This window comes from Podarcis pityusensis (assembly GCF_964106645.2).
Source record: "Podarcis pityusensis genome assembly, chromosome: 11".
Lineage (NCBI taxonomy): Eukaryota > Metazoa > Chordata > Lepidosauria > Squamata > Lacertidae > Podarcis > Podarcis pityusensis.
The window spans coordinates 48,451,439-48,477,784 of NC_138036.1; the positions used below are offsets into that span (position 1 = coordinate 48,451,439).

Below are 26,346 nucleotides of genomic sequence, written 5' to 3' on the forward strand. Positions count from 1 at the left end.
TGAATGGGAAACTTTTATTGCATATATTGACAAAGCATTGTATAAAAGTAAATACATCAGCAGGATTCTAAAAACACTTGCAATATTATCATAATAGAGAAAAATAGATATGAACATAGCCAATAAAGTACTAACTCATTTAAATGTGTAATCTAGAAATACCCTAGGCCTATCTCTTCCATACATATTTTGACCATTGCTATGCCCGGGCTCATATTGGTACCAGGGAAACAAAAACCACTTCACTGAATTTTGCAGGCTAGGTTCTCCTTTTACTAAAGACACAGTCCATCTTCCCTATTTACTGGGATTCCAGAATTATGCTTTCAATCAGAGGCAAACATTAAGCAGCCTCAAAACACAGCACCAGTTCTCCACTTGGTGAAGCCAGAATAAATCTTCCGAACAGAGCATTTCCCACTGTAAGATGCATTTTCAAGTAACTCGTTTTTATTTGCTGCAGAGCGCAGAGAAATCAAAGGCAAATATGTTTTCATTAAAATAAATTAATGTTTATTAAGATTTCTTGAGAACTGATTTCTTACTTCGCCGAAAGCACATCCTGCATAACAGCTAGTATATATAATTTATATGTGATGCTTAGTACAATATGTACATGTAAGTAACTGCATTCCTTAATAGAGCTCCGTATTATCTCCTATGGGATAAATGTAGTTAACAATGGGAGAGATCTACTAAATCAAAGCAGCCTTTGGTAACGGGTTGAAATCCACCAATAAACTGCATATGAGATTTTAATACTATGCGACATTCCTGCTCACATTGCAATAAAATGGTATTTAACAGTTTTAACAGTCAGAGACAACCACTGAGAAGAAATGGTGCAATTCATATTGAGAGCCGGTTTTAGAAACAAACAAACGAAAAACAAAGCACCGTTTTTACCTGGTGGTTACAGTGCACGGTAACTTTGGTTCGAATTTTGGAATAGCAGTTTGCAAAAACGTGTTCTCCCTAAACAGAGAGCACGTGTTGCGGTTGGGGGATACAAGCCACCCTGTGTTGCTGGGCAGATTTGGATAAACCCAAGCCATAAGTGGTTAATTTGGGTTGCTGGGGAGTTTTGAATGTTGCCAATTTGGAGGAGGGGGTCAGAGTCCTTAAATACAGGACGCCCAACGCTGGGCGTTCTCTTGGCTTTTTTGCACCGGATCAAGGAGCAGTCTGTGCCTGGAGATGGTTGTATATTGAGCCTTGCTAATTTTAAATCCTACTTTCTTGTCGCTTAGGCCCTCTTCGTTTCCTTCCGTTCTTTTTTTCTTTTTTTAAAAAATAATATTTATTATTTTTCCAAAAACTTAAACACTAAAAATAAAAAAACAATACAATACAACACATCAAATTAACAAAACAAGACAAAGACAATAAAATAAATCCAACAATTTCATTATCCCATCTTTCATTCACTTATTTCCACGACCTCCTCACACCTCCCTTTTTGTATTCCATTTCTGTTAATTATTTCAGCAATTCCTTTCCATCTTCCTTGTTTTCTATCCTATAATTATCCTAACTCATTCTAACCTTATTTTTTCCTTTAATGCTCTATTAACCTATCTGTACTTAATTCCTTATAATATTTCTACTAAAGCCATATAACTTCATTTCAACATTTTTCTAACATTCATTAGTTTTACAATATTTCTGTAGATAGTCTTTAAACTTTTTCCAATCTTCTTCCACCGACTCTTCTCCCTGGTCTCGGATTCTGCCAGTCATTTCCGCCAGTTCCATGTAGTCCATCAACTTCATCTGCCATTCTTCCCGGGTGGGCAAATCTTGTGTCTTCCAATACTTCGCAATGAGTATTCTTGCTGCTGTTGTTGCATACATAAAAAAAGTTCTATCCTTCTTTAACACCAATTGGCCGACCATGCCCAGGAGAAAGGTCTCTGGTTTCTTCAGGATGGTATATTTAAATACCTTTTTCATTTCATTATAAATCATCTCCCAGAATGTCTTAATCCTTGGGCATGTCCACCAAAGGTGAAAAAATGTGCCTTCAGTCTCATTACATTTCCAACATTTATTTTCGGGCAAATGGTAAATTTTTGCAAGCTTGACTGGTGTCATGTACCACCTATAAATCATTTTCATTAAGTTTTCTCTTAGGGCATTACATGCCGTAAATTTCATACCTGTGGTCCATAACTGTTCCCAGTCAGCCATCATTATATTATGTCCAACATCTTGTGCCCATTTAATCATAGCTGGTTTCACCGTTTCATCCTGAGTGTTCCATTTCAATAGCAAGTTGTACATTTTGGACAAATTCTTAATTTTGGAATCTAGCAATTCTGTTTCCAAATTTGATTTTTCCACCTGGAAACCAACTTTTTTGTCCAAATTATATGCCTCCATTATTTGGTAGTAATGGAGCCAATCTCGCACTTTATTTTTCAATTTTTCAAAGCTCTGCAATTTTAGTCTGTCTCCCTCTTTTTCCAGAATTTCCCAATATTTCGGCCATTTGGCCTCCATATTGAGTTTTTTCTGTGCCTTTGCTTCCATTGGTGACAACCACCTTGGGGTTTTCTTTTCTAACAAATCTTTATATCTTATCCATACATTAAACAATGCTTTTCTAACAATATGATTTTTAAACGCTTTATGTACTTTTACCTTATCGTACCACAAATATGCATGCCAACCAAATACATTATTGAAACCTTCAAGTCCAACACATCAGTGTTTTCAAGTAGCAGCCATTCTCTCAGCCAACAAAAAGCAGCTGATTCATAGTAGAGTTTTAGGTCTGGCAGGGCAAATCCACCTCTTTCTTTAACATCAGTTGCTTCCGTTCTTTCCCCTCTTTTATTCCTTCCTTCCCCCTTGCCTTCCCCTCCCTTCCTTGACTATCCCGCCTGTTTCTCCACCCGGTACTTTATTTCCTTAATTTACCTCTCAGTTGAAGGAAAAACTAGGCTGAGGGTGGGGATTTTCGCCCCCCAGCCGTGGGAGGCTTCGCCTCCCCGGCTGCCTGTGGGCCTGGCTCCGTTGGACCGGAGGCCCCGGCTGTTGATTGAGGAGGGAGAGGCTTGCAGCCGCCCCTATTCAGGCCGCGGGAGCGCCCCGCATCCCCTTGGTGTAGATTCGCGGCTCCGCAGCTGCGAAGCGCTGCCGGGCTCCCTTCCCCGCCCACCACCGCACGGCGGGGTTGCTTACCTGGGACTCCACGTTGCTGTGGGCATAATCGCTAGGCCCCGGCTTTAGCTGGGGGCCGTTGCCGCAGTTCCTCCTTCCCGGTGCATCTGGGGAATTTTTTTGTGCATTTGTGGGGGCACGGCGGGTGCCTGCCTTTCCTTTGGCTCCTACGAGCCTTCTCGGAGCGTCGGCGCTGCCCGCCATTCGCGGCAGTGCATACAAGGCCTGCACAGGCCTCCGAGTCCTTCCGGCGCGGCCTGTACCTTCCCTCAGAGGGAATTTTGCTGTGCAATTGTTGGGGGCCCTCCATTTAGAATTTGCATGTGGCGTGGCTGGGAGAGTGCCTGCCTGTGTTTTATTGCTGCCTGCTGGCCCTCTAGTGGCCGTTTGGAGCTATTGCACCTTGGCTGCATTTGAGCTCCCCCAGTGGCTCAGTGTGGTACCCTTTTTTGCTTGGTTGGGCCAACTGGGACCCCTACTGGCTGACCAGGGTACTGCATCCTCCCTATATTACCTATAGATATTTAACTAGCTCCAGTTAGGAGTTAGTGGTGGATTTTATATTGCTTTAAGTTTATTTAAATTGTAATTGATTCTATTTACAGAATCCTCTGTTCCCCCCGGTGGCTTATCCCGGTATTGCGCCTCCTCCCATTGAGCTTGAGCCAGCCGGGGGGGCCCTGCTGGCCGGCCTGAGGAGGTGCACAGTGCTTTACACTTTATAAAAACTGATAGATAGATAGATAGATAGATAGATGATAGATAGATAGATACTTGCTTGCTCATTATTACTCTGGATTTTAAATCAAGGTGATATTTTATTTTATCTCAAGTAATTACTACACATAGACAATTTTATTTTAATTTATTACTTTATTTTCTTCAGAGAAGGTCTGATAGGGCAGCAGTGGTGTTTCTGCGTTTGATGGTGACTGGCCAGCAGTCGCTAATTTCCTCTGAAGTTTGATAGCCGTTTATTGGTTGCGGCAATCTTGTAGAGCTATATTTGACTCTGATCTTATTCCTAACTAGCAGGTATGGCTCCGAAGAAAGTCGCCGCCCGCCCTGGCTCAGCCGCCGCCTCAAAACGGCCTATTAGAGGCCCATCCCAGGCGCTTCACTCACCCACCCCAAGCCAACCAGTGGGGCGGGTGCAATCCTTGGTGGCGAGTATGGCCGGTGATCCAGCAGCCCTATCTCACTTCGTGGCTGAAATGGATGGTTTCCTTCAACATTGCTCCACCCAGCCGTTCGCGTCTGGAAGGCCGCCTCCTTTAGCAATGATGTCGTCTCCGGTTTCACCGTCATCTAGTGAAGATGGGAGAGATGGGTCATCATCGGGGGGTTTGATCGTGGACCCCCAGTTAGCCCAGTCCCCCGACTTACCTGCAGTTCGGGGCCATTCACGGAGGTCTGGTCGTTCCACCAGGTGGGCCTCAGGGAGAAGGGCCCTTCGGCAGCCTCCACTCGCCGACGTACGCCCGCTCAGCCCCCGGCTGAAGTGGTGTCAGGTTCTGGCCTCTCACGTGTTGTCTCTCCGCAGTCTGTTCCAGTTCCATCTCAGCCGAATCTTGATTCCGAGTCTTCTATTGAAGACAGTCTTCCAGTCCCTGCCAGGAAGTCTTCGGGTGGGAAGTGTCGCCACAGGAGGTCTTCCCGGAAGCATGCCAAGCGGAGGAAGGACGACACATCTTCCTCTTATACTGGTATGTCATCTTCTAGTTCTGATGAAGAGGCGTGTAATTCAATGGAACTTTACTGGGGTTTTGGAAAATCGGCTTCGGGGCTCCCGCGGTGGGCTTGGGAACGAAGGGCCAACACACACCGGGCAAAGTATGAGGCTGTCCAAGAGTGTAGGGACAGTGTGTTCGTCCCTGACGTTAAAGTCTCAACCAATTCTGCCAGGGATATCATACCAGGTTCGCATTTGTCGGCAAAGCTGCGGTCCAGAATTTTAAACGGCCGCTATGTAGACATGTTCAAATTGGTCCCACCTTCGGAGGAACAGGAGAAGGGAAGTTCTTCCTCCAAAAAACGCCCTGGGGCCTCCACTGAGGACAGGACATTCGAACATTGGCTCGATTGTTTCCAGGTCTTCGCTGGTGTGGTTACGGCAGCTTACCCATGGAGATCCCTTCATTTGATAGTTTATCTATCCATCGTTCGCTCTGCATTCACCAAAGCTGGTGAAAAAGCTGCAATCAAATATGATGACAACTTCAGGCGCCGCGCTGCCAGGATCCCTTCGGCCCGCTGGGATCGCAAGGATCTCGATGTGTGGAGCACCCACGTGGCCCCACTCATTGATAAAAAGGTGCCGGAGCAACAGAAGTCGAGGACTTCGGCTTTTAGAGCTGGCCGTTGTTTGCTATGCTGGGATTTTAATAAGGGCTCCTGCCAGCGCCAAATGTGCAAATATGCTCACATGTGCAAAAAATGCAATGGATTGCATTCTGCTTCCTCTTGTTTTGGCAGTTGGCGGCCCTTTCGTGGGGGAAGAGGGGCTTCTCAGCAACCCCCCAAGTCAGCCCCCCTCCCTTCAACCTCAGGAATAGGAAAATAGCATATTGACCTCCTTGGCTCATAGTCCTGTTCGTTTGCCGGCCCTCCAAGTTTGGTTGCAGTCTTACCCCAATAGGGATGCTGCACGTTATTTGAGTAATGGTTTTTCTGTTGGTTTTCGGATTCCGGTAGCCATGCCTCCCGTGGCACGGAATCCTTCTAACCAGAAATCAGTTCGGGAGCCACCTGAGATCGCCCAGAAAAAGATTGCAAAGGAGGTGGCTATGCATCGTATGGCTGGTCCTTTCAGCGCCCCCCCCCCCATTTCATAATTTGTATGTATCCCCAATGGGTATCGTGCCGAAGAAGGCCCCAGGTGAATTTCGTTTGATTCATAATTTATCGCACCCTAGGGGCACCTCAGTCAATGATGTCATTCCTCCGGAGCTTTGCTCTGTAAAGTATGCCTCTCTTGATCATGCGATCAAGATGATTCGGAAGTTCGGCCATGCTGCCTTATTGGCAAAATGCGATGCTGAATCGGCATTTCGTTTGCTGCCAATTCATCCGGAGGATTTTTGGCTGCTAGGCTTCCAGTTTGAGGGCAAATATTATTTTGACAAAGCCATGCCTATGGGCTGTTCAATAGCGTGTGCCGCTTTTGAATCTTTCAGCACGTTTTTGGAGTGGACCCTCAAACTTAAAACCGGACTGGGCGGAGTGACGCATTATTTGGATGATTTTTTATTGGCCTCGGCTCGTGATACCGGCAATTGCTCGGTGTTGCTGCACGCCTTCGCTGACCTCATGCAAGAACTGGGGGTTCCGCTCGCAGCGGAAAGGACTGAGGGTCCTTCGACCCAGCTGACTTACCTAGGTATCCTTTTGGATACGGTTTCCCAAACGTCCAGCTTGCCAAAAGATAAGCTGGTTGCCTTGAAGAAAGTCATAGAGGAATTGCTCCCTTTGAAGAAGGTGTCCCTAAGGCAACTCCAGTCACTATTAGGACACCTGAATTTCGTGTGCAGGGTGGTGGCCCCTGGGCGCCCTTTGTGTTCACACCTGGCTCAACTCACTGCGGGGTTGAGGGCCCCACATCATCGAGTCCGCCTCTCCAGTGAGGTGAAGGCTGATCTTTGCATTTGGCTTGAATTCCTGGAGGAATTCAATGGGGTATCGTTATGGCAAGACACGCTGAACTTACATAATGACTTCCAGGTGCAATCAGATGCTGCAGGTTCCCTGGGCTTTGGTCTATATTGGAAAGACAGATGGTGCACCATGCGTTGGCCACCCGCATGGCAGGGAGAAGCCATTACGTGGGACCTAACTTTTCTTGAGTTTTTCCCATTGCAGTGGCAGTGCACTTGTGGGTCGATGAGTTCAGGGACCGTCGTGTTTGCTTCTGGACCGATAACCAGGCGGTGGTGACCGTGCTGGCCAAGCTGTCATCACGCTCTCCTAGGGTATCAGCCCTTTTGCGGGCCTTTGTTTTACATTGTTTACATTATAATATAGTGTTTTCTGCACGTTTCATTCCTGGGGTATCTAACGAAATTGCTGATGCTCTGTCCCGTTTTCAGGTGGAGCGGTTCAGACTTCTGGTTCCAGAGGCTCGGAAACGTCCGGAATATTTCCCGGATCATCTCTGGAACCTTGGCAGCAATTAGTTTTGCAGGGAGTAGTGGCATCTATTGCCCCTTCTACCCTCAGGTCGCACACTAAAGCTTGGACTGATTTTTTGGCCTTTGCGCATCAGTCGGCCAGTGAGGAAAGGAGGGCCCCGCCCTCCACTTCTCAGGTGCTAAGATATTTGGTGCACCTGTTTCAGTTGGGATGTGCAGCTAAGACAATCAGGATTCAAGCAGCTGCCATAGCATTTTTCTGTAAATCATTTTTTGATAAAGATCCTTGCGCGAAGTTTGTCGTGCGTAAGGCCCTTGAAGGTTGGGGTAGACTTTGTCCTTCCTGACCAGCAACCCTGCTCCCATTCAACTTGTTGTGCAGGATGCGCAAAAAGTTGCAGAATGTGTGCTGGTCTGGGTATGAGGCTCGCCTTTTTTCAGCAGCCTTTTCTATTGCCTTCTTTGGAGCTTTGAGAGTGGGTGAGCTCGTGCTGGAGGCTTACAGGGACGGTCATTCTAGGGGCCTATTGCTCCAGGATGTACAGTTATCCCCTGCGGAGCTGAGACTCACAATTAGGAACTCAAAAATGAATCAGATGGGTAGGGGAGCCCTTATTCGTCTCCCTGCTACGGGGGAGGCAGGCCCTTGCCCTGTCAAAGATGTCAGGAAGTACCTGGCCGTCCGCCCCCCAGGGGATGGTCCTCTATTGAGGCATGAGAATGGGTTGCCCCTGTCACGGCACCAGTTTGCAATGGTGATGCGGAAGGTGATCCTGGCTTGTGGCGATTCAGCCTATGGTTTTGCCCCCCATTCCTTTAGGATCGGGGCTGCCATGACGGCAGTGCACTGGGGCCTGTCAGCCGCCAGAATAAAGGATTTGGGTCGCTGGAAATCAAATGCGTTCAGAGGTTATGTTCGTTAACAATTTTGGTATCTTACATCTTTTTTGCTTGTTTTATCTCAGGTTTAGCAGCTGTCCGCATCTGGATGGTGGGGCACAGCATCATGCATTGGGCTGGCATCGGAGCACGGCAGTCCAGATTGGGATCAGGTCTCGGCCTTCCTCCACATGTGCACTTGTCTTGGCTGTCCAGACGGGGAATGCGCTGGCCAGAGTTCCTGCCGCTGATTCGGAGGCAGATGCTTTTGGAAGCGCCGCCCTCGGCTATCGTGGTGCAGCTGGGTGAGAACGACCTGGTTTCCATGGACTGTTTTTCATTATGTGCTGCAATTTTGGGTGACCTAGAGGTGCTGCGGGCAATGGTGCCGACAGCAAAAAAAAAACTTGGTCAAAGCTTTTGCAATGACGCGTTTGGATAGGTAGTCGTTGCCCAGCTGCCACTGAAAGGGCCAGAAAACGTATCAATTCTGCTGTGTCTAAAAAGATTTTTGAGCTGGGTGGAGATGTGATTTCCCATCCTGAGATTCTTTTTCAGGCTGAATCCTTTTTCAGAGATGATGACGTGCACCTTTCTGCCTTAGGGAATGAGGCTTGGCTGGGTGCGGTGGTGGCTAAGCTGAAGGCTTGGCTGGGTCTGTGAGTGGTTTGGCGGTGAGCTTAGGGCTCCATGGCGGTTAGGCATTGGTTAAAATGGTTGGTGGAGGGGTAAGTGCCTACCCCTCCAATGGTGGTGCGGAAAGGGAATTCCGGTAAAGGAATCCAGGGGCTTGCCATTCTTTTCGTCCTTGTCCCTGGCATCGGACTTGGGCCGTGCAAGCCCCACAGGAACATGAAGGTAAGAAGTGAGGGACTGATGCCCAGCTTCATTTTCTCACCCAATACTTGTTTCCCACACTGGCTTCCGTTGGAATCCGGAAGTCAGTTCTGTCCCTGGGGCAAGGACAGATAGTCATAACCAATGCCTAAGCAACCACTCACATTTTTTGTATTTTGAATAAAGTTGTGGCCAAAATTATGCCAAAAACCTTAAACAAAAATTGATGTGTGATGTGTGAATTTTTTTTGGGGGGGTGGCATTGTGGGACTCAACATGCAATAGGAGTGGCACCATTTGCCAACCAAAAACAACAAACCTATGGTTACGTGGAACATACTCAATAAACGCACAAACCGTAACCGGCTGTACTTTTGAATAAATAAGGTATACTATTCATTGTATCTATTTGTAGATTTCAACAGAAGTCTCATAAAGTTCAACGAAGAAAGCAGAAGACCCAGTGGATCAGTTCATTCTCTAGTCAGTTCATGCATAAGGTCCATACATGTATAAGTATCTATTCCACCTGTCTGTTGAAAGAGTCCAATAATCCACATGAAGGGTTGTTACAGTTCCACAGAATCCTTTCACAGAGTCTAAGACAAGGATTATTATTAGCCTTGTTTCGCCATCCTAGGCTTCATCAGTAGAACAGTAAGCTTACTGCAACCACTACTATGCTATAAGATCCACTATCCTGTAATAATACATAGGAGCCTGTTCTAATAATCAACTTGTTTTTATTATTGGTTGTTAGCTGCCCTGAGCCCGGTCTTGGCTGGAGAGGGCAGGGTATAAATGATATTATTATTATTATTATTATTATTATTATTATTATTATTATTATTTACACTACTGAATTTATCTTAATGCTGCCAATGTTTTCAGCTGTACACAATTCCCCCCATATATTCAATAAACATTTTTCAATCTTCTTTAAACATATGTTCTTCTTGTTATCTTGTTCTATAAATTAGGTCCGCAAGTTGCGCATATTCAATCAGTTTAAGTTGTCAGTATGGTGTAGTGGTTAAGAGCGGTAGTCTCATTATCTGGGGAACCGGGTTCGCGTCTCCGCTCCTCCACATGCAGCTGCTGGGTGACCTTGGGCCAGTCACACTTCTCTGAAGTCTCTCAGCCCCACTCACCTCACAGAGTGTTTGTTCTGGGGGAGGAAGGGAAAGGAGAATGTTAGCCGCTTTGAGACTCCTTAAAGGGAGTGAAAGGCGGGATATCAAATCCAAACTCTTCTTCTTCTTCTTCAGTTGGGACCTTCTCATTTTCCATTTGGGGGCTAAGAAAACATGGGCTGCAGTAGTGGCATACAAAAATAACCTTTTTTGACACCTGGGAATTTCTGTCTGGGTTATCCCCAACAGAAAAGACTCTGGGGCTTTTTGGGAACGTACTTTTAAACATTTTTTTTCAATTCATTACGGTAGTGCTTTTTTTCTTTAAAAAATGTTTAGGGGTACTCTCATTTTGACTCAAGAAAATCACCATTTTATAGTTCAAATCGGGGAAAATAAATACAGTAGATGGACAAAAGTACAAAGATTCACAAAATGTTTAGGGGTATGTGTACCCCCCCAGAAAAAAGCACTACATTGTGGATCATTCCCCAATACTCTTTTACCCTTCTACAAGTCCACCCTCTTCCATTTTCTGATGGCGTACTAGATTCCATGTGAGGAAAGGGTGTGTGCAAAAGGCTCCTCCCAGGTGGAATATGTGGCTAAGTGGTCTTAGCGTAATACCTCAAATAGGACAAACTGAAAAGTCACAAAGTTGCGAGCAAGCCTTTGGGTTGGATCCAGAACAAGTAAGTTACACTATGGGCTTAGGTCCCCTTGAACACATGTGACTGGATTTCAATTAGACAGAAGCACAGCTGAGGGATCTCGTCCACATTTCCACTGGTCCTGCCCCTTTCCTACAGGAAAATCCACTCCTTGCTGCTGAATCTGAGCAAACATCAACCGGCTTTTCCATGGATTGACATTTACTCTGATTCAGAGGTAAAGAGCAGGTTTTCCCAAGGAAAACAGGTTGTCAGGTTTAGCACTTCTCTCACACAAGACGCGACACACTGGCAATTTAACTAGTTGAGGTTTATTAGCAATAACAGGCTCCCAGTAATCCAAGCTTCCACAACTCATTCCTCACTGTCGGAGTCAGTTGACTCAACTGGCTTCCAGCCTCTTCCAAGGCCAATTATACGCCAAGCCCGTCCCCGCTTCCTGCTGGTCCTCCTTTGTTCTAATTGCTTGTTCTGCCTCCTACTTCTTGGAGACTCGGGTGCAGCCAATTCCTCCTCCTCTGGAGTTACATATATCATAGTTTCTAAACATCTTTTTTTTAAATCACACTTAAAATAACTTCACATTTTATCACTTACAAATAATACTATTTTAAAATACACTCTCTTCTACTTCTAAACTCTACAGCCTATATTCACTTCCAAAGCTATTCAAAGATTTAAATATTAACTTATTTTTTCAAATATTCCTTGAACTTCTTCCAGTCTTCTTCCACCTTCTCTTTTCTCTGGTCTCGGAGTCTCCTGGTCAGTTCAGCAAGTTCCATATAGTCCATAATCTTCATCTGCCATTCTTTGACAGTTGGTAAATCTTGTTTCTTCCAATTCTTCGCTAGCAATATTCTCGCAGCTGTTGTGGCATACAGCAAAAAAGTAACATCCTTTTTGGGGATTTCACTCCCAAGTTTCTATTTTCCTCTTCCTCCGCCTCTGCAAATTCCTCTCTGCTGGCCATGTCTCTGACACAGGTCCACCACATATGAAGGAATGTACCCTTGACCTCGTTGCATCTCCAGCACTTTCTCAGCTTGCGGGGATGTTGGGATTGCAAACATGCACTCCGTTGGAGTGGCTGGGTCTGTGAAGGTGGTGCTTGGTTCTAGGTGGCAAGATAGCACCCTCCTGTATGGGATCCTGTTATGTCGCTGCTGCTTCCTGTTCTGCCTCATGGCTTAACAGAGCCCTCCCCAGCCTCTATTGAGGGTCTCCACAGGAAGGTTGGTGGGACGAAAGCTGGATCCCCGCTTCCCCTTCTGAAGTGGCCAAAGTCAGAGGGGAAAAGGAAGATCCATCCATTTCCAACCCATGTTCCCACGACTGGGCCTCTCCCCATTTCTTCCCCCCACCCACCCCATGCATCAGAGTCTGCCATTCCAAAAATGAAAGTACCCAGAATCCTTTAGGAAATGAACATAGATGTATAAAACAAAGCAGGAGCGATTTCTGTTTCCCGATGCATGTGAGTCCTGAGGAACAACCAATGGAGAAGGAAGGAAGCAGGCTTGACTGGTTGTTTTCTTATTTCTCTGATGTCCAACAAGTGGTCCATTAAAAGTAATAACCACTCTTTACAAATGACAAAGAGATTGTGTATGCATTAGGCAGATAAGCAGTACATTGCTAGTAAAACTGATTGGACAAACAGTTCAGGGTTCTGGCCCTGTGCCCAACTTTACAAAAGAATGTTTATTAAATTATTAAAATTTATGGGTTGATAACACACTTATACAATTTATAGCAGCTGTAAATTGTTTTTAAGTTTTGGAAACACAATAAAGTTGATTTAATAATCCCTTAATCTTATACTCAACTTCCCCTGGAATTTTCTTCAATGTCACCTCATAAATTACAGTTTATACTACATTACAGAAACACTAAAATAAACACTACATGAGATTTCGTCAGATTCGTATATTTTGTTGAGTTAACCAGGAAGTGCAACACATATCACAAATAGCCATTACACACTAAGCCCTGGACGTCACATGCAAAAAGAAAAAATCCATCTGCCAATGATAACATGGAATTTTCTGCTCTCCTTTCACCAAGAGCTCTCAACTAATGACTCTTCAAAGAGGCTGAGCGTGCAAACTGTGTGTGTCTGTGGTAATTCAACTGTATAAAAGCAGGAGTGAATCATATTCAAATGATAATTAAATAAAACTTGTTTTTCTTTTTAAGAAAAAGAAAAGGTTTAAGACAGAGCCTACCACCCCTCTTTCTAACCTAGAACAATATCAAAAGCACCACCATTCTACAAAATATGCCTACTGCCAATGAAATAGTGGCATTGATTGATTGATTGATTGATTGATTGATTGATTGATTTATACCTCACACAGGAGTCTTTCTGCAGGGAGGATCAATTTAAAAATACAAAGGGAGAAAATTTGCAGTGAGCAAAGTGTGAAAGTGCATGTTCAAATTCCATTCTAAATGTTGCAAAAGTTCGTTTTCCTAATGGAAGACAGCCAGAGTGGAATGCACAACATAATGGAACCAAAAGAGTAATGCCGGAATGGAACTGGATAAATCTATACTGTGTTGCAGTAGGCCAAGGGTAGCCAACCTGTGGTCCTACTATCAGTCCCGGCCAGCATGGCCAACAAACAGGAATTATGGGAACTGTGGTTGAACAAGAGCTGGAGGGCAGCAGATTAGCCAGCCCTGCTCTAAATGGTAAAAAGATAAAGGACCTCTGGATGGTTAAGTGGGGTCCTGGGGTTGTGGCGCTCATCTTGCTTTCAGGCCCAGACAGCTTTCCGAGTCATGCAGCCATGCTTCTGGCTGAACTGCTTCTGGCACAATGGAACACCGTGACAGAAACCAGAGCACATGGAAACGCCGTTTACCTTCCCAGGTGCAGTGGTACCTATTTATCTACTTGCACTGGTGTGCTTTTGAACTGCTATGTTGGCAGGAGCTGGGACAGAGCGACGGGAGCTCACCCCGTTGTGGGGATTTGAACCGCCGCCAATCTTCCTATTGGCAAGTCCAAGAGGCTCAGTGGTTTAGACCACAGCGCCACCTGCATCCCCTGCTCTAGACTTTGCTGGAGCATACTACCTATAGTCTAAGGACTTACACATCAAAAATTTAAAAATAAGAGCCAGTGTTGTACAGGAGAAGGAGAACATATGAATTCAGGACTGTGTCATTGTGCAACGAAGGAAAAGAAGGCTGTTCTAGAGGGGACATCTCTGATCAGAGTTAGGTAGTCCATGCCTATTGTAGTTTACAAGGCAATTTTGTTAAAATACTTAATAACAGTATATAGTATATGTTGTTGTTGTTGTTTAGTCGTTTAGTCGTGTCCGACTCTTCATGACCCCATGGACCAAAGCACGCCAGGCACTCCTGTATATACTATATACTATATACTATAGTATATATATATATATATATATATATATATATATACACACACTATATACTATAGTACTATATACTATAGTATATAGTATAGTATATTTACTTTGATGACAATAAAATACCGTAATTACTCACTGCGAATGAATTGCTTAGTCACCAGGGAAAAGTTATACCTTACTTTACATATAAAATTTCAGGAATTGGCCAGAGTTCTCCATAGCTGCTTTTGGGGAAACCTATAAACATATGGCCCTTGAGATTAGGGGAAATGGCCACCCCCACCCCATACGCTCACTTCTTGTTTCTCTCTTCACATTTGTAGTTTCAATGGCACTGGTTGGTGGTATAAGCACTAAACTTAATCATTACCATACAAATGAGACTTTCCAGGTCTTGCCCTGTGTAAGCAACAGTTTATACTCAGCCCGGATGGTATAAATCAAGTTCATTGGACATAAATATCCTGACTGCACAGTCCGCAACAACCTAGGAACCTATCAGCGTTCAGGTAATGCTTTCATTTTCATTTTCTTTTCTTTTTTTCATTTATTAATGTTCCAGGTTTTTATTATCCGTATTAAGGACAGATGTGTTTTGTTAGCATTACAGTTAACATTTTTCAAATTTATTGCTGACATTTTATATACTATGCCCCAAGGTTCTTCATAAGACTGAAATAAACAGACTGTCTCCTTTAAGAGGAATCTGAGAATTAAATGTATTCCAGAGGTATAACGTGTGTGTTTTTTAATTGAGCAAACAAGAACATTTGGGTTTTTTTACTGTAGTTCAAATCCTTCTCAAATCTTTTTTTTTAATGCTTTCCATGTACTCATTAGAAATTTTTATTGATTTCTAGGCAGTATCTTGCATTAATTTGGATTCTGCTGCAACCACTATGGGTAAAACAAACATCTGGAAATTTTTCAGTGTGTGATAGACTTCACAGACTCCATAGGAACCTTTTACACCACAGTAATCCTTTTAATGTAATTATTGAGGATATAACTTTTCAATAAAATGTGCAACAGGACTTTCTCACCACCATTAATTTGTTTTTTTGCATTTTTTGCAGTTTTGTTGTCTGTACAATCCCCAAAGCAAGCTATCATCCACATAATTAACTTTTTGCTTTCCCCCAGAGATAGTGAATGAACTCATGTTCTGGGGAGAGATAAAATTATTTTTGTAGACTTCAAAGAAGCTCTGAGTGAATATAGCATTTGGCAGGACAAAATCATTTTATCCGACACTAATATAAAACCCATCATTTCATCCAACAATCATCCAACATTTCATCCAACATCGCCACTGAATTTAAAAAAATTCAAAGCAGAGTCAGATGTAGGAATTAGGAAGAAATTTGGTTCAGATTGCATTTTAATGTAAAACTACTTGATTTGCATTTACCAGAAAAACACATGAACTGAAACAAAAGCTATCAAAAAATGCACTTTTCTGAATTTTGCCGTGCAGTTTTCCAACCAGGTATACATTATAGGGTTACCTGTTCCAGAGGCACCCAAAATCACACATGGCCAAAAGCTGCTGGCTGGCTGGCAGGAGGAGGAACTCCCATACAGAGGACCTCCCTGTACCTCTGCTGCCTTCCATCACTTCTCCATGCACAGTCATGGCATTGAGAGGGCCATAACAGATTGCTTTCTGTCCCCTCTGCAGCAAGGAAGGGAGAGTGGAGCGTGGCAACCAGCTCTCCTTGGGTGTGAGATGGGCAGGGAAACAATGGAACCAGACAGTGGAAGAGGAAACCCAGTTCCCTCAACTGTGGAAGGGAAGAGAGAGGGGGAGAGGCAGGCAGAAGCTCCATTCCAGCCTTTTTCTTCCATTGGTGGACCAAAACGTTTCTTCTGTGTGCTAGTGTCAGCGGTTTAGTCATGCTGGCTACATGACCCGGAAAGCTGTCTGTGGACAAACACCAGCACCCTCGGCCTGAAAGTGAGATGAGTGCCGCAACCCCATAGTCACCTTTGACTAGACTTAGCCATCCAGGGGTCCTTTACCTTTTTACCTTTTTACCTTTTTACCCTGTGAAAAACACAATATTTTTTGGTTTCTTCAAATTCCTGGGCAATGCCAGGCATTCCATGCTAGTATTTAATAAACGCTTTCCATGTTTTCTCAAATAAGGCCCTTATCTCTTCCCACACTTAGTTTTTGGGTTAATTCCTCTAAAAGAGCACCTTGCCAAACTTTTTTGATTCCACGGGTCAATATTTACATTCTGAAGTGTTTTTCAATTTTGAGCTACACCAGCTTGTGCAGCTGAGAGTAAATGACTCAACAGCTCTTTATGGTTAAGATCAACATTTCTCTCCAGAAACAAGTTTAACAACACCAGTGTCAGAGATGGATTTATCCATTGGCCAGGAAACAGGCAGACAGGATGCACATCAAGGAATTCAGGTCTTTGGTTCTCACAATTAGTAGAAATCTTTGCTGCTATATTTTTCACCATCTTGCTCTTGTCAACATGTGGAAAGGGTTGGAAGCTTTTGTTGAACCAGCTTTCCAGGCAGCTCAGAAGTTCTGCTGGCATGCTCCACGTCAAATAAACATCCGGAGTCCAAAGCCATGCTTTCTCCTGGAACTTCCCAACGGGTTAAGAGAAACAGACCTTGCTTTTTAAGACAATGCACTAATCCTTACTATGAAGAGCAAGGAGGAGGAAACTTATCCTCATATTTCTGCTGTGTAATTTATTGCTGTTAAGATGGACCTTCAGCTCTGGAAGAGAAAGAGAGGGAGGGGGTGGAAATCAATATTAATCCACTCATACTTGTAATGGAAGGATGTGGTCACATAAAGTATGGCTTGAGAGTGCCGGGCCAAAGCCCGAGCCCGAAGACAGATTCTTGTACGTTTGCGTTGGAAACAACAGACCATAACATTGTATTTGATATGGAAAAATCAATCACACCATTACAAGCTAGATTCCGTTCCACTCGGAGACAAGAATATAAAGTACTTCAAGCAGTTGTTAAACAGAAGCGGTTTCATGATTATTTAATCACTTTAGAGGTCAAAGCAATTAAAATATCACCTGTCAATACTTCCTCTAAGATTTGTTTGTTCTGGCAATGAATGTTTTTGTGGTATCTCTATGTTCTTGATTTAAACGGTGATGCCCCAACATAATAAAACCAGCACAATCATGACATACAGTATGGTTTTCCAACTGGAAATAACATAAGGTTTTCACACCGTAGGCTAAGCAATGAAGTGACACACACCATCCCAGAAAGGGTGGTTGAGGGGGTACATCACATGGATATTCTCCACAGCCTCGTCCTCCTCTGAAACAGCACTCCACACTATTATTTTCCTAAGACCTTTGATGCTTATATTTTTTAAATATTTATTATATTTTTATACTGCCTTTCATCTGAAGATGAACCACAGGGCAGTTCACAGCGCACAAATACAAAATGAAAACACAAAATTGGACATTGTGGATTATGAGCGCTGTAATGCTTTGTGAATTTTATAATATGACTTTTATTGGGGTTATGCTGTTTAACCTATTTTTTAAGTTGTTTTCTTAATAGTGCTTCACAGAAGGTGGTTGTTTCACCGATGATTTGTCAGTTATTTTATATGATTTATGTTGTAGTTGTGATGTTCTGCTATGTTATTATTTATGGTATGTAAGTCTCTTGGAGACTCATGTGAGGGAAAAGCGGCATAGAAATATAATTCAAATAAATAAAATACATAAGAAAAGAAAACAGGCCAATAACCTACCTGCCACAGAAACATTTAAAAGGCCATAAAATGTTAATCAGCCAGTGAAAGATTGAGGTACTTTATTTTATAAATAACACATTTGGTGTCATCACAGCAGCAAAACCAGGGGTTGGCTTGGGCAGGTAAGATCAGCCTCCATTTTACTTTAATTCAGAGGTAAGGAAATTGTGACCCTCCTGGTTTTGCTGGACTAGAACTCCTATCATGGCTGACCAAAGACATCTGGAGGGCTACAGATTGAGACTCTTTTGAGGAGGAGCGGTGTTAAATGGCAAAATGAATTTGCCAACTGCGCCGTGCCTTAATTTGATGCCTCATCCATATCTGAAAATTTTCCATGAAGAGTAGCTACAACATGAGGAAGATTTTTTTGTAAAAAAAATAGATTCTTAGTTCATACATGGTGGGTGAAAGGCACAAGAGAAATGGGCAAAGGAAATTCTTCAGCCATACTCTTATTTTCTAACTTCTTTTTGCTTCTTCTTTGAGATGATTTCATAGATCTTTGTGAGATGCTTCCATGACGCATCTAACAGAGACTTAGCATTCCTTGTTTTGTTTGTTACACTGTTTTGGCCAAGCCATGTCATTGTCTACCTACCTGACATTATATATGGTGTCAGATGTGGGAAGATAAAAACATATCTGAGCCAAAGAAGGTTTAGGGGCACCTCTGATCAGCTGATCACCCACACTTACAAAAGCCGCATGTACTGTGCTTTGCAAGCAACAATCAGCTGATCATCCATGTGGGCAAAAACAAGCCGCCTGAGATCATTATGATGTCAGGTGATTGATAGATGGGCATTCCCACCCACCTGTCAAACTTGGCCAATGGGTGGATGGGGAAAATAAGGATATGGCCTACCAGTCAGATCCAGTTCTCTGCCCCTACGTTAGAGCCAACCTCTTTCTGTATATAGATTGCTCTGGTAAATGGTCACAAGTGTTTATTTTCAGACTTCTAAACACATGAATCAAATTAGGGTTAAGAACTCCTATGAAAAGGACAAGAGAAAAAAAGAATCACTTCTAAAAAGCTATTTCTTAACAAGGATTCGTAGTTAAGATGGTTATTTAGATCAAGAATGAAATAAAGTTTGACATGAAAAAATCAAAACAAATTTTTTAATTAAAACCATTTCAGATCTGCTAAAATTGCATTTTGTTTAAAATCTGTACAATGCCAACAATAATTAAGAAGAAAAACTATATATTTCACCCAACATGTCTGTAGCAAGAACAAAAGCACTAACCAAGGTTTTCCTTTATGGGAACTTTACATGGGTTTCCAACCAGCTATCAAAATAATAGACTTAAGTATTTGCTTGCTGTACAGATTAATTCTTTATACATTTGCTTCCTGGCAGATAATATGCAGCATAATTCTATGCATGTTGATTTAGAAGTCAGTCCCACTGTCTTCAATAGGCCTTATACACAGGTGATGTGAATAGATTCACAGCTTCGAAAACCTTTTATCCACAGGATATTATTTTGCAAAACTAATGTCATGAGTGCATGCTATGCAAAATGTCTTCCTTAAACAGGACATTGTATTTCAATGACTTTTACAAAGACCTAGCCAAACAGATAGAGAGTAGTAAAATATCATCCTGAAGAGGAAACAGTGGACAGTATTTAATTTGTGTGTCCCCCCCCCCCCCCCTCATCTTCTTTTCTTCTTATTCCAGCGCTCACTTGATACTCCTCCAAATTAATCAGTTCTGGGAAATGCGACCACAATGGCAGACCTCACTATGCGGAATGTTTTACAACTATGCTGTTCCTTTCTAGCCATGAGTTGCCACCGTGACCGAACAACTGATGGCCAGCACTGTTTTTGTCAGATTTGGACAAGGGAATCAATAAAAAGACACAGCGAAGGCTCAATGTGAACAGACACCACTAATACGACTAGCCTTTTGGGACCCACAGGAGTGTGGAACTGCTTTTCCATGTTAATTTCTCCCCAGCACTCTTGGGGTTATCCTCACCTTTGGCCCCTGTTAATTAAAAATTGCCTCTTGTTAAAGCTCCTTGGCAGACATTTTCCTCATGTCGGCCCATTTTGCTGGCTGCTGGGAGAAGAAATGAGAAAAGAGAAGGGCCTGAGATTGTTGTAAAGGAAACATTGCCCAAATCCTATGTTGTCGTCCACGGTTACTGTGAATGTAAAGCACAGTTTCTTTTTCTTATTATAATTTACTGACAGAGTACATGTAGAATAAACATGTTATTGTTGTTCTAATGCATGTTATGGTTGTTCTAATAAAAGATACAATATTTTTGAGTTTCCTGAAGAAATTTTTCACTCAAAATGCTCAAGCATTCTAGCTCCTTAATTGGATATTATATCAGATAGATAGATGATATAGATAGATAGATGATACGGTAGGTAGATAGGTAGACAGACAGACAGACAGACAGACAGACAGACACATACACACACCAATCACAGTTAGATTTTTTGGAGTGAATGGACCACTGGGGTTTGTTTTTTATTGTTTGTTTTTTATTGTATTTTATTTTATATTATTTTGTTAATATAGATTCGTTTCACTATCTATATCTTCACGATCCAAAGTCAAATTTGAATGGGAAGATATAGCTCAAAACTTTGCTCATTATTTTGTGACATTTTAGTTAGGCCTAATGAAGATCCTGTCTTACGGTAGATTTTAAATTTAGCTAGTTTCTGTTGTCTTGTTTCCCTTTTAATCTGGATTCCCTTTTTCCCATTAGCCAGGCTGTGCTGAAGGTAATTAGATTTCTCCTGTTGACATCTCTTTGTTGGCAATGCCTGCATTGTCTCCTAGCTACAGTTCGCATTGATTCTCCTTGACATGAGGTTTATTGTCACAGTACCCCTAAATCTCAGTGAGCCTCTTTTCCCATCCATAAGTGGACACATCTGTGGATACCTTTTGTCTTCAGTCTTATAATTCTGACTATTACTTTTCACACCAGGCAGCTGGTTAATTTGTTAATGGAAGCTGAATCCATACATCACACTGGCAATATGGTTGACGCTAAAGTGCAAACTGCATAGACATAACCCGAGACAGCCGCTTGTTTTATTGTGAAGTGCATTGGACCAGTTTGACAGGATCTGAGAATCTCTCTTTTCAGGACGTTTTTACCCACACTGTTAAAAATATGTCCTCCAATTTTGGGTGGGAGAGGTTTTTTAAAAAATAAAATATCTGATGCAGTTAATATGACTTGGAGCAATCTGATAAAGATGAGCACTCAGTAATGGACAGCATGTTGGGGGCTGACCTCCCAAAAGATGAGTCCGTACTCTTTACTAGGTAAAAAAAGGAAACAACCCCTGGACAGTTAAGTCCAGTCAAAGGCGACTATGAGGTGCGGCGCTCATCTGTAGATCACCAATGGCATGAAAAACTGAAATGACCTTTCAAATTTCCACTGTGGGATATGTTTTGAGTGTCTTAAGTCCAGCTATCATGTAGCATTTTACACACTGCAAAGCTGCTATTATCATTATTATCATCATCATCATCATCATCATTATTATTATTCATATACCACCCTATACCCGGTGGTCTCAGGGCAGTTCACAGAATAAAATCAAGATATAAAATGACAAAATACATAATAAAAATAAAAACAACAACCCAATAGCTCCCCCTCCCCCCCCAAAAAAAACACATTTTAAAAGGGCATAGGATGTAAATCAGATCAACCAAAGGCCTGGTTAAAACAGGACATTTTTGCCTGGTGCCTAAAGGTGTAAAGGTAAAAAGGTAAATGACCCTGGACAGTTAAGTCCAATCAAAGGCGACTATGGGGTTGCGGCGCTCATTGCGCTTTCAGGCCGAAGGAGCCAGCGCTTGTCCACAGACAGCTTTCCGGGTCATGTGGCCAGTAGCACTAAACTGCTTCTGGTGCAGCGGGACACCATGATGGAAACCAGAGCGCACGGAAATGCCGTTTACCTTCCCGCAATAGCAATACCTATTTATCTACTTGCACTGGCATGCTTTCGAACTGCTAGGTTGGCAGGAGCTGGGACACAGGAGGCGCTGTGGTCTAAACCACCAAGCTTCTTGGGCTTGCTGATCAGAAAGTCGGTGGTTCGAATCCCCATGATGGAATGAACTCCCTTTGCTTACTGGGAGGGAACATTGAAGGGCCAAGGTGATAGGGAGGTTGACATGGTGCAAATGCACCAGCGGAGCTGGTCTCGTTCTCCTGCCCATGAATTTGCACCACACCAACATCCCTGCTGCCTCACCCATCTTCTCTCGGTAAGCATCACAGCTGTCAGGAGGTCAGGTAAACACAGATGCCCCACCAGGCCATCGTCTACTGGCAGTACCCATGCAGTTTGCTTTCTAAGTAACTGAGAAAAACCATGCCATATGTTCGACAGGAAAAAAAGCATTTTCATTCAGATATGTGGTAAATATAAAGTGCAATCCCATTGGTGCAGGGGACAGAGAATCCATATTGGAAGAATGGCCAAATCCTAGGCCCTGCCAGTCCCACACTGGCTAAGGATAAAGGGGTGTGTGCAAAGGGTGGGGAGAAGAACTATGTCAGCTCCAGAACTTTCATATTTTTCATTTCCTTGTAAGGATTGTTGTGACAGTAGAGCTGGAGGAAAAATCATTCTGCCCTTGACACACCCTTCTTCGCTCTCCCCATCATTGGAAAACAAATGGCAGTGGAGGGACAGACACAGTGATTTGTGGGGTTGCAAAAATGCACACTTCAGGGCTGCACCTCTTCACCCACCATAGGATTTTGTCCTAAATGTTTTGAGCAGTTTTCACCACTGAAATGAATTTGTGTGTAGTGAAACAAAAAAATGCATTAGGGAATAATTCTTTTTATGTCATGATATGCTTCACCTTTCGACATATTGGCCTTTAGAAATATTTCACAGAGAGAGAGAGAAAGTGATAGAAAACCCTTTAATAAACTTCAGATTAATCATAATTCACTTCTAGGAAAGGAGAGACTCCAGCACAATATTTCTTTCTAAAATGGAGTTTCTGAATGATTTATATCACTGAATATAGACGTGGAAAATATGTAGATCTATACACATGTAAATATCCACATGGGTTTTACAGGAAAGAGTTGTGTATAGGTGCTGACAGGAATCTGGTAGTTTTCTGAAAACCCACGTGTCTTTCCATTAGGCAATTCTACAGAGAGAGAAAAATGTAAAGTCAGAGCCATCTGTAATTGGCTGGGATCTTGAGCCTCCATCTTCATGCCAGCCTTAATATATTTCAGTTGAAGGAGACAGAAACTTAGTAATGAATATTTCAGTGTGGAAATCTTTTTCAGTTACAATACAAGAAAGGTTTCAGCATGGGCAATTGGACAGAATTAAGCACCAGTCCCTCTTCAATATCATTGAACATTATCTATTCAGCAATTTCTGCCTTCCGATTATGAACTTGTCCAACCACATTGTTGTTGGTAGAATTTAATCAGATGGAATGTATTTGTATTTTAGACAGGAATTTTCTGTATTTTTAGTATATGTGTGTGTGTGTGTGTACAGATGTAATAGATAAGACGTGAAAAATACTTCTTTATTTGATGCTCATATGTGCCACAGTCATGACTTATGGAAAATAGACCGGCATGATATCTAATTCCAGTATTTTGCCCCCACATCCAAAAGAAGACTGATAAGACAAAACTGGAAGAAAGATTATATTGATTAAAATTTAACAAATTGGAGGAGCTTTAACCAACAACAACAACAACAAAACCTTTTATTGGGGGGTACTAAGGGTATGGAGTACCGGCACTTCTCCCCCCCCCCCCCATACATTTAACATGTCGCACTTACTGTAACAACTTCATGGTGAGCACCTTTTTTCTTTTTAAAGAAGCATCGCCTGAGCTCTGCGAGTGCAGCTTTCTCCGGATTGAAGTGCAGAGTGTATGAATCATAGAATCATAGAATCATAGAATCATAGAGTTGGAAGAGACCACAAGGGCCATCGAGTCCAACCCCCTGCAAGCAGGAAACACCATCAGAGCACTCCTGACATATGGTTGTCAAGCCTCTGCTTAAAGACCTCCAAAGAAGGAGACTCCACCACACTCCTTGGCAGCAAATTCCACTGTCGAACAGCTCTTACTGTCAGGAAGTTCTTCCTAATGCTTAGGTGGAATCTTCTTTCTTGTAGTTTGGATCCATTGCTCCGTGTCCGCTTCTCTGGAGCAGCAGAAAACAACCTTTCTCCCTCCTCTATGTGACATCCTTTTATATATTTGAACATGGCTATCATATCACCCCTTAACCTCCTCTTCTCCAGGCTAAACATGCCCAGCTCCCTTAGCCGTTCCTCATAAGGCATCGTTTCCAGGCCTTTGACCATTTTGGTTGCCCTCCTCTGGACACGTTCCAGTTTGTCAGTGTCCTTCTTGAACTGTGGTGCCCAGAACTGGACATAGTACTCCAGGTGAGGTCTGACCAGAGCAGAATACAGTGGCACTATTACTTCCCTTGATCTAGATGCTATACTCCTATTGATGAGGCCCAGAATTGCATTGGCTTTTTTAGCTGCCGCGTCACACTGTTGGCTCATGTCAAGTTTGTGGTCAACCAAGACTCCTAGATCCTTTTCACATGTACTGCTCTCAAGCCAAGTGTCACCCATCTTGTATTTGTGCCTCTCATTTTTTTTGCCCAAGTGCAATACTTTACATTTCTCCCTGTTAAAATTCATCTTGTTTGTTTTTGCCCAGTTCTCTAATCTGTCAAGGTCGTTTTGAAGTGTGATCCTGTCCTCTGGGGTGTTAGCCACCCCTCCCAGTTTGGTGTCATCTGCAAATTTGATCAGGATGCCCTTGAGTCCATCATCCAAGTCGTTGATAAAGATGTTGAATAAGACCGGGCCCAAGGCAGAACCCTGTGGCACCCCACTAGTCACTCTTCTCCAGGATGAAGAGGAACCATTGATGAGCACCCTTTGGGTTCAGTCAGTCAGCCAGTTACAAATCCACTGAGTGGTAGCATAGTCAAGACCGCATTTTACCAGCTTCTTTACAAGAATATGAAGACTGAGACATTTCAAAGCAACTACTCTATTCCAAACTTAAAAATAGAAAGTGTAATGCTGGTGGTCAACAAAAGAGGTTTAAAGACTCTCTCCAGACATATCTTTAAAAATGTAGGATAAACACCAACAACTGGGAAACCACTGACCTGCGAGCGCTCCAGTTGGAGAACAGCCTTTAGGATTGCTAGGACTAGCAAGGAATTCTGCCAGTTGCACTATCTGCAATCACTGTGTGATTGTGGATGACAACGTTAAAAGGCTTATGAAATGCTAGCAATGGCTAAAAAACCCCAACAGTTAAGTCCAGTCATGAACGACTCTGGGGTTGCAGTGCTCATCTCGCTTTACTAGCCGAGGGAGCCTACGTTTGTCCACAGACATTTTTTCTGAGTCATGTGGCCAGCATGACTAAGCCTTTTCTGGTGAAACCAGAGCACGGAAACACCGTTTACCTTTCTGCCGGAGCAGTACCTATTTATCTACTTGCACTGGCATGCTTTCAAACTCCTAGGTTGGCAGGAGCTGGGACAGAGCAACGGGAGCTCAACGGGATTCGAACCGCTGACCTTCCGATTGGCAAGCCCAAGAGGCTCAGTGGTTTAGACCACAGCGCCACCCGCGTCCCATTGCTAGCAATGGCTAGCAAATGGTTAGCTAGCTAGTTAATTTTGAGCCTACAAGTTCTAGTTTAATTGATTGCTCCTTGCACATGTGTAAATAACCCACATTTTTATGTGTTCATTTATTATTACATTTATATCCCACCTTTCCACCAAAGGACTCAAGATGTGCAGCCGTGGCTCTCCTTATTCTCACAACAACCTGGTGAGGTAGATTAGGCTGAACGACAATGAATGGGCCATGGTCTCCTAGTGAGTTTCGTGGCTGAGTAGCATTTTGAACCCCGGTCTCCCAAGATCCTAGTCCAACATTCTTACCTTCCATCATGTATAATTTTTTAAAAACATGAACATTTAAATAAATGGCTCCAAAGCACAGAAAGAAGCATATCTCATCTACAGTCACACTTGAAAATCAAATGTCTGGAACCGTGCGATTCAGCTGCTCAGTGACAGACAAGCAAAACATGTCATTGGTTGCCAATATACAATGTACATTTCCCCGCATAAAACAACAAAGAGGCTAGGGTGCATTGTTTGTTGCGTCCAAAGATGTGGCACTGATGTACAGTATATGAAGGCAAAAAGCCTCTTCACATTTGGTATGTGTTGTGTGTGTGTTTTTAAGTAAAATGAGACAACGCAACTCGCTTGTCCTCATGACAACTAGCTTCTTTGTCTAATTTCCATTTGTTTCTGTG

At 43.0% G+C, this 26,346-nt stretch overlaps 1 protein-coding gene and 1 long non-coding RNA gene across 2 annotated transcripts in view; both read left to right on the forward strand.

Moving 5' to 3' along the window:
* LOC308458544 overlaps nt 1-20,099 on the forward strand; it is a 344,702-nt gene extending 324,603 nt beyond the window's left edge. Inside the window, exon 3 of the long non-coding RNA XR_013977541.1 lies at nt 19,662-20,099. This is a non-coding gene — a long non-coding RNA (uncharacterized lncRNA). The remainder of the gene's footprint in view (nt 1-19,661) is intronic.
* LOC308457892 (uncharacterized protein) lies at nt 4,203-9,690 on the forward strand (the record flags this gene model as incomplete). Its single annotated transcript, XM_080972115.1, has 4 exons — nt 4,203-4,335; nt 4,530-4,871; nt 7,251-7,380; nt 8,258-9,690. 4 exons carry the CDS (start codon nt 4,203-4,205, stop codon nt 8,478-8,480), a joined length of 828 nt encoding a protein of 275 aa, XP_080828241.1. The 3' UTR covers nt 8,481-9,690.
* Nucleotides 20,100-26,346: the final 6,247 nt, after the last annotated feature.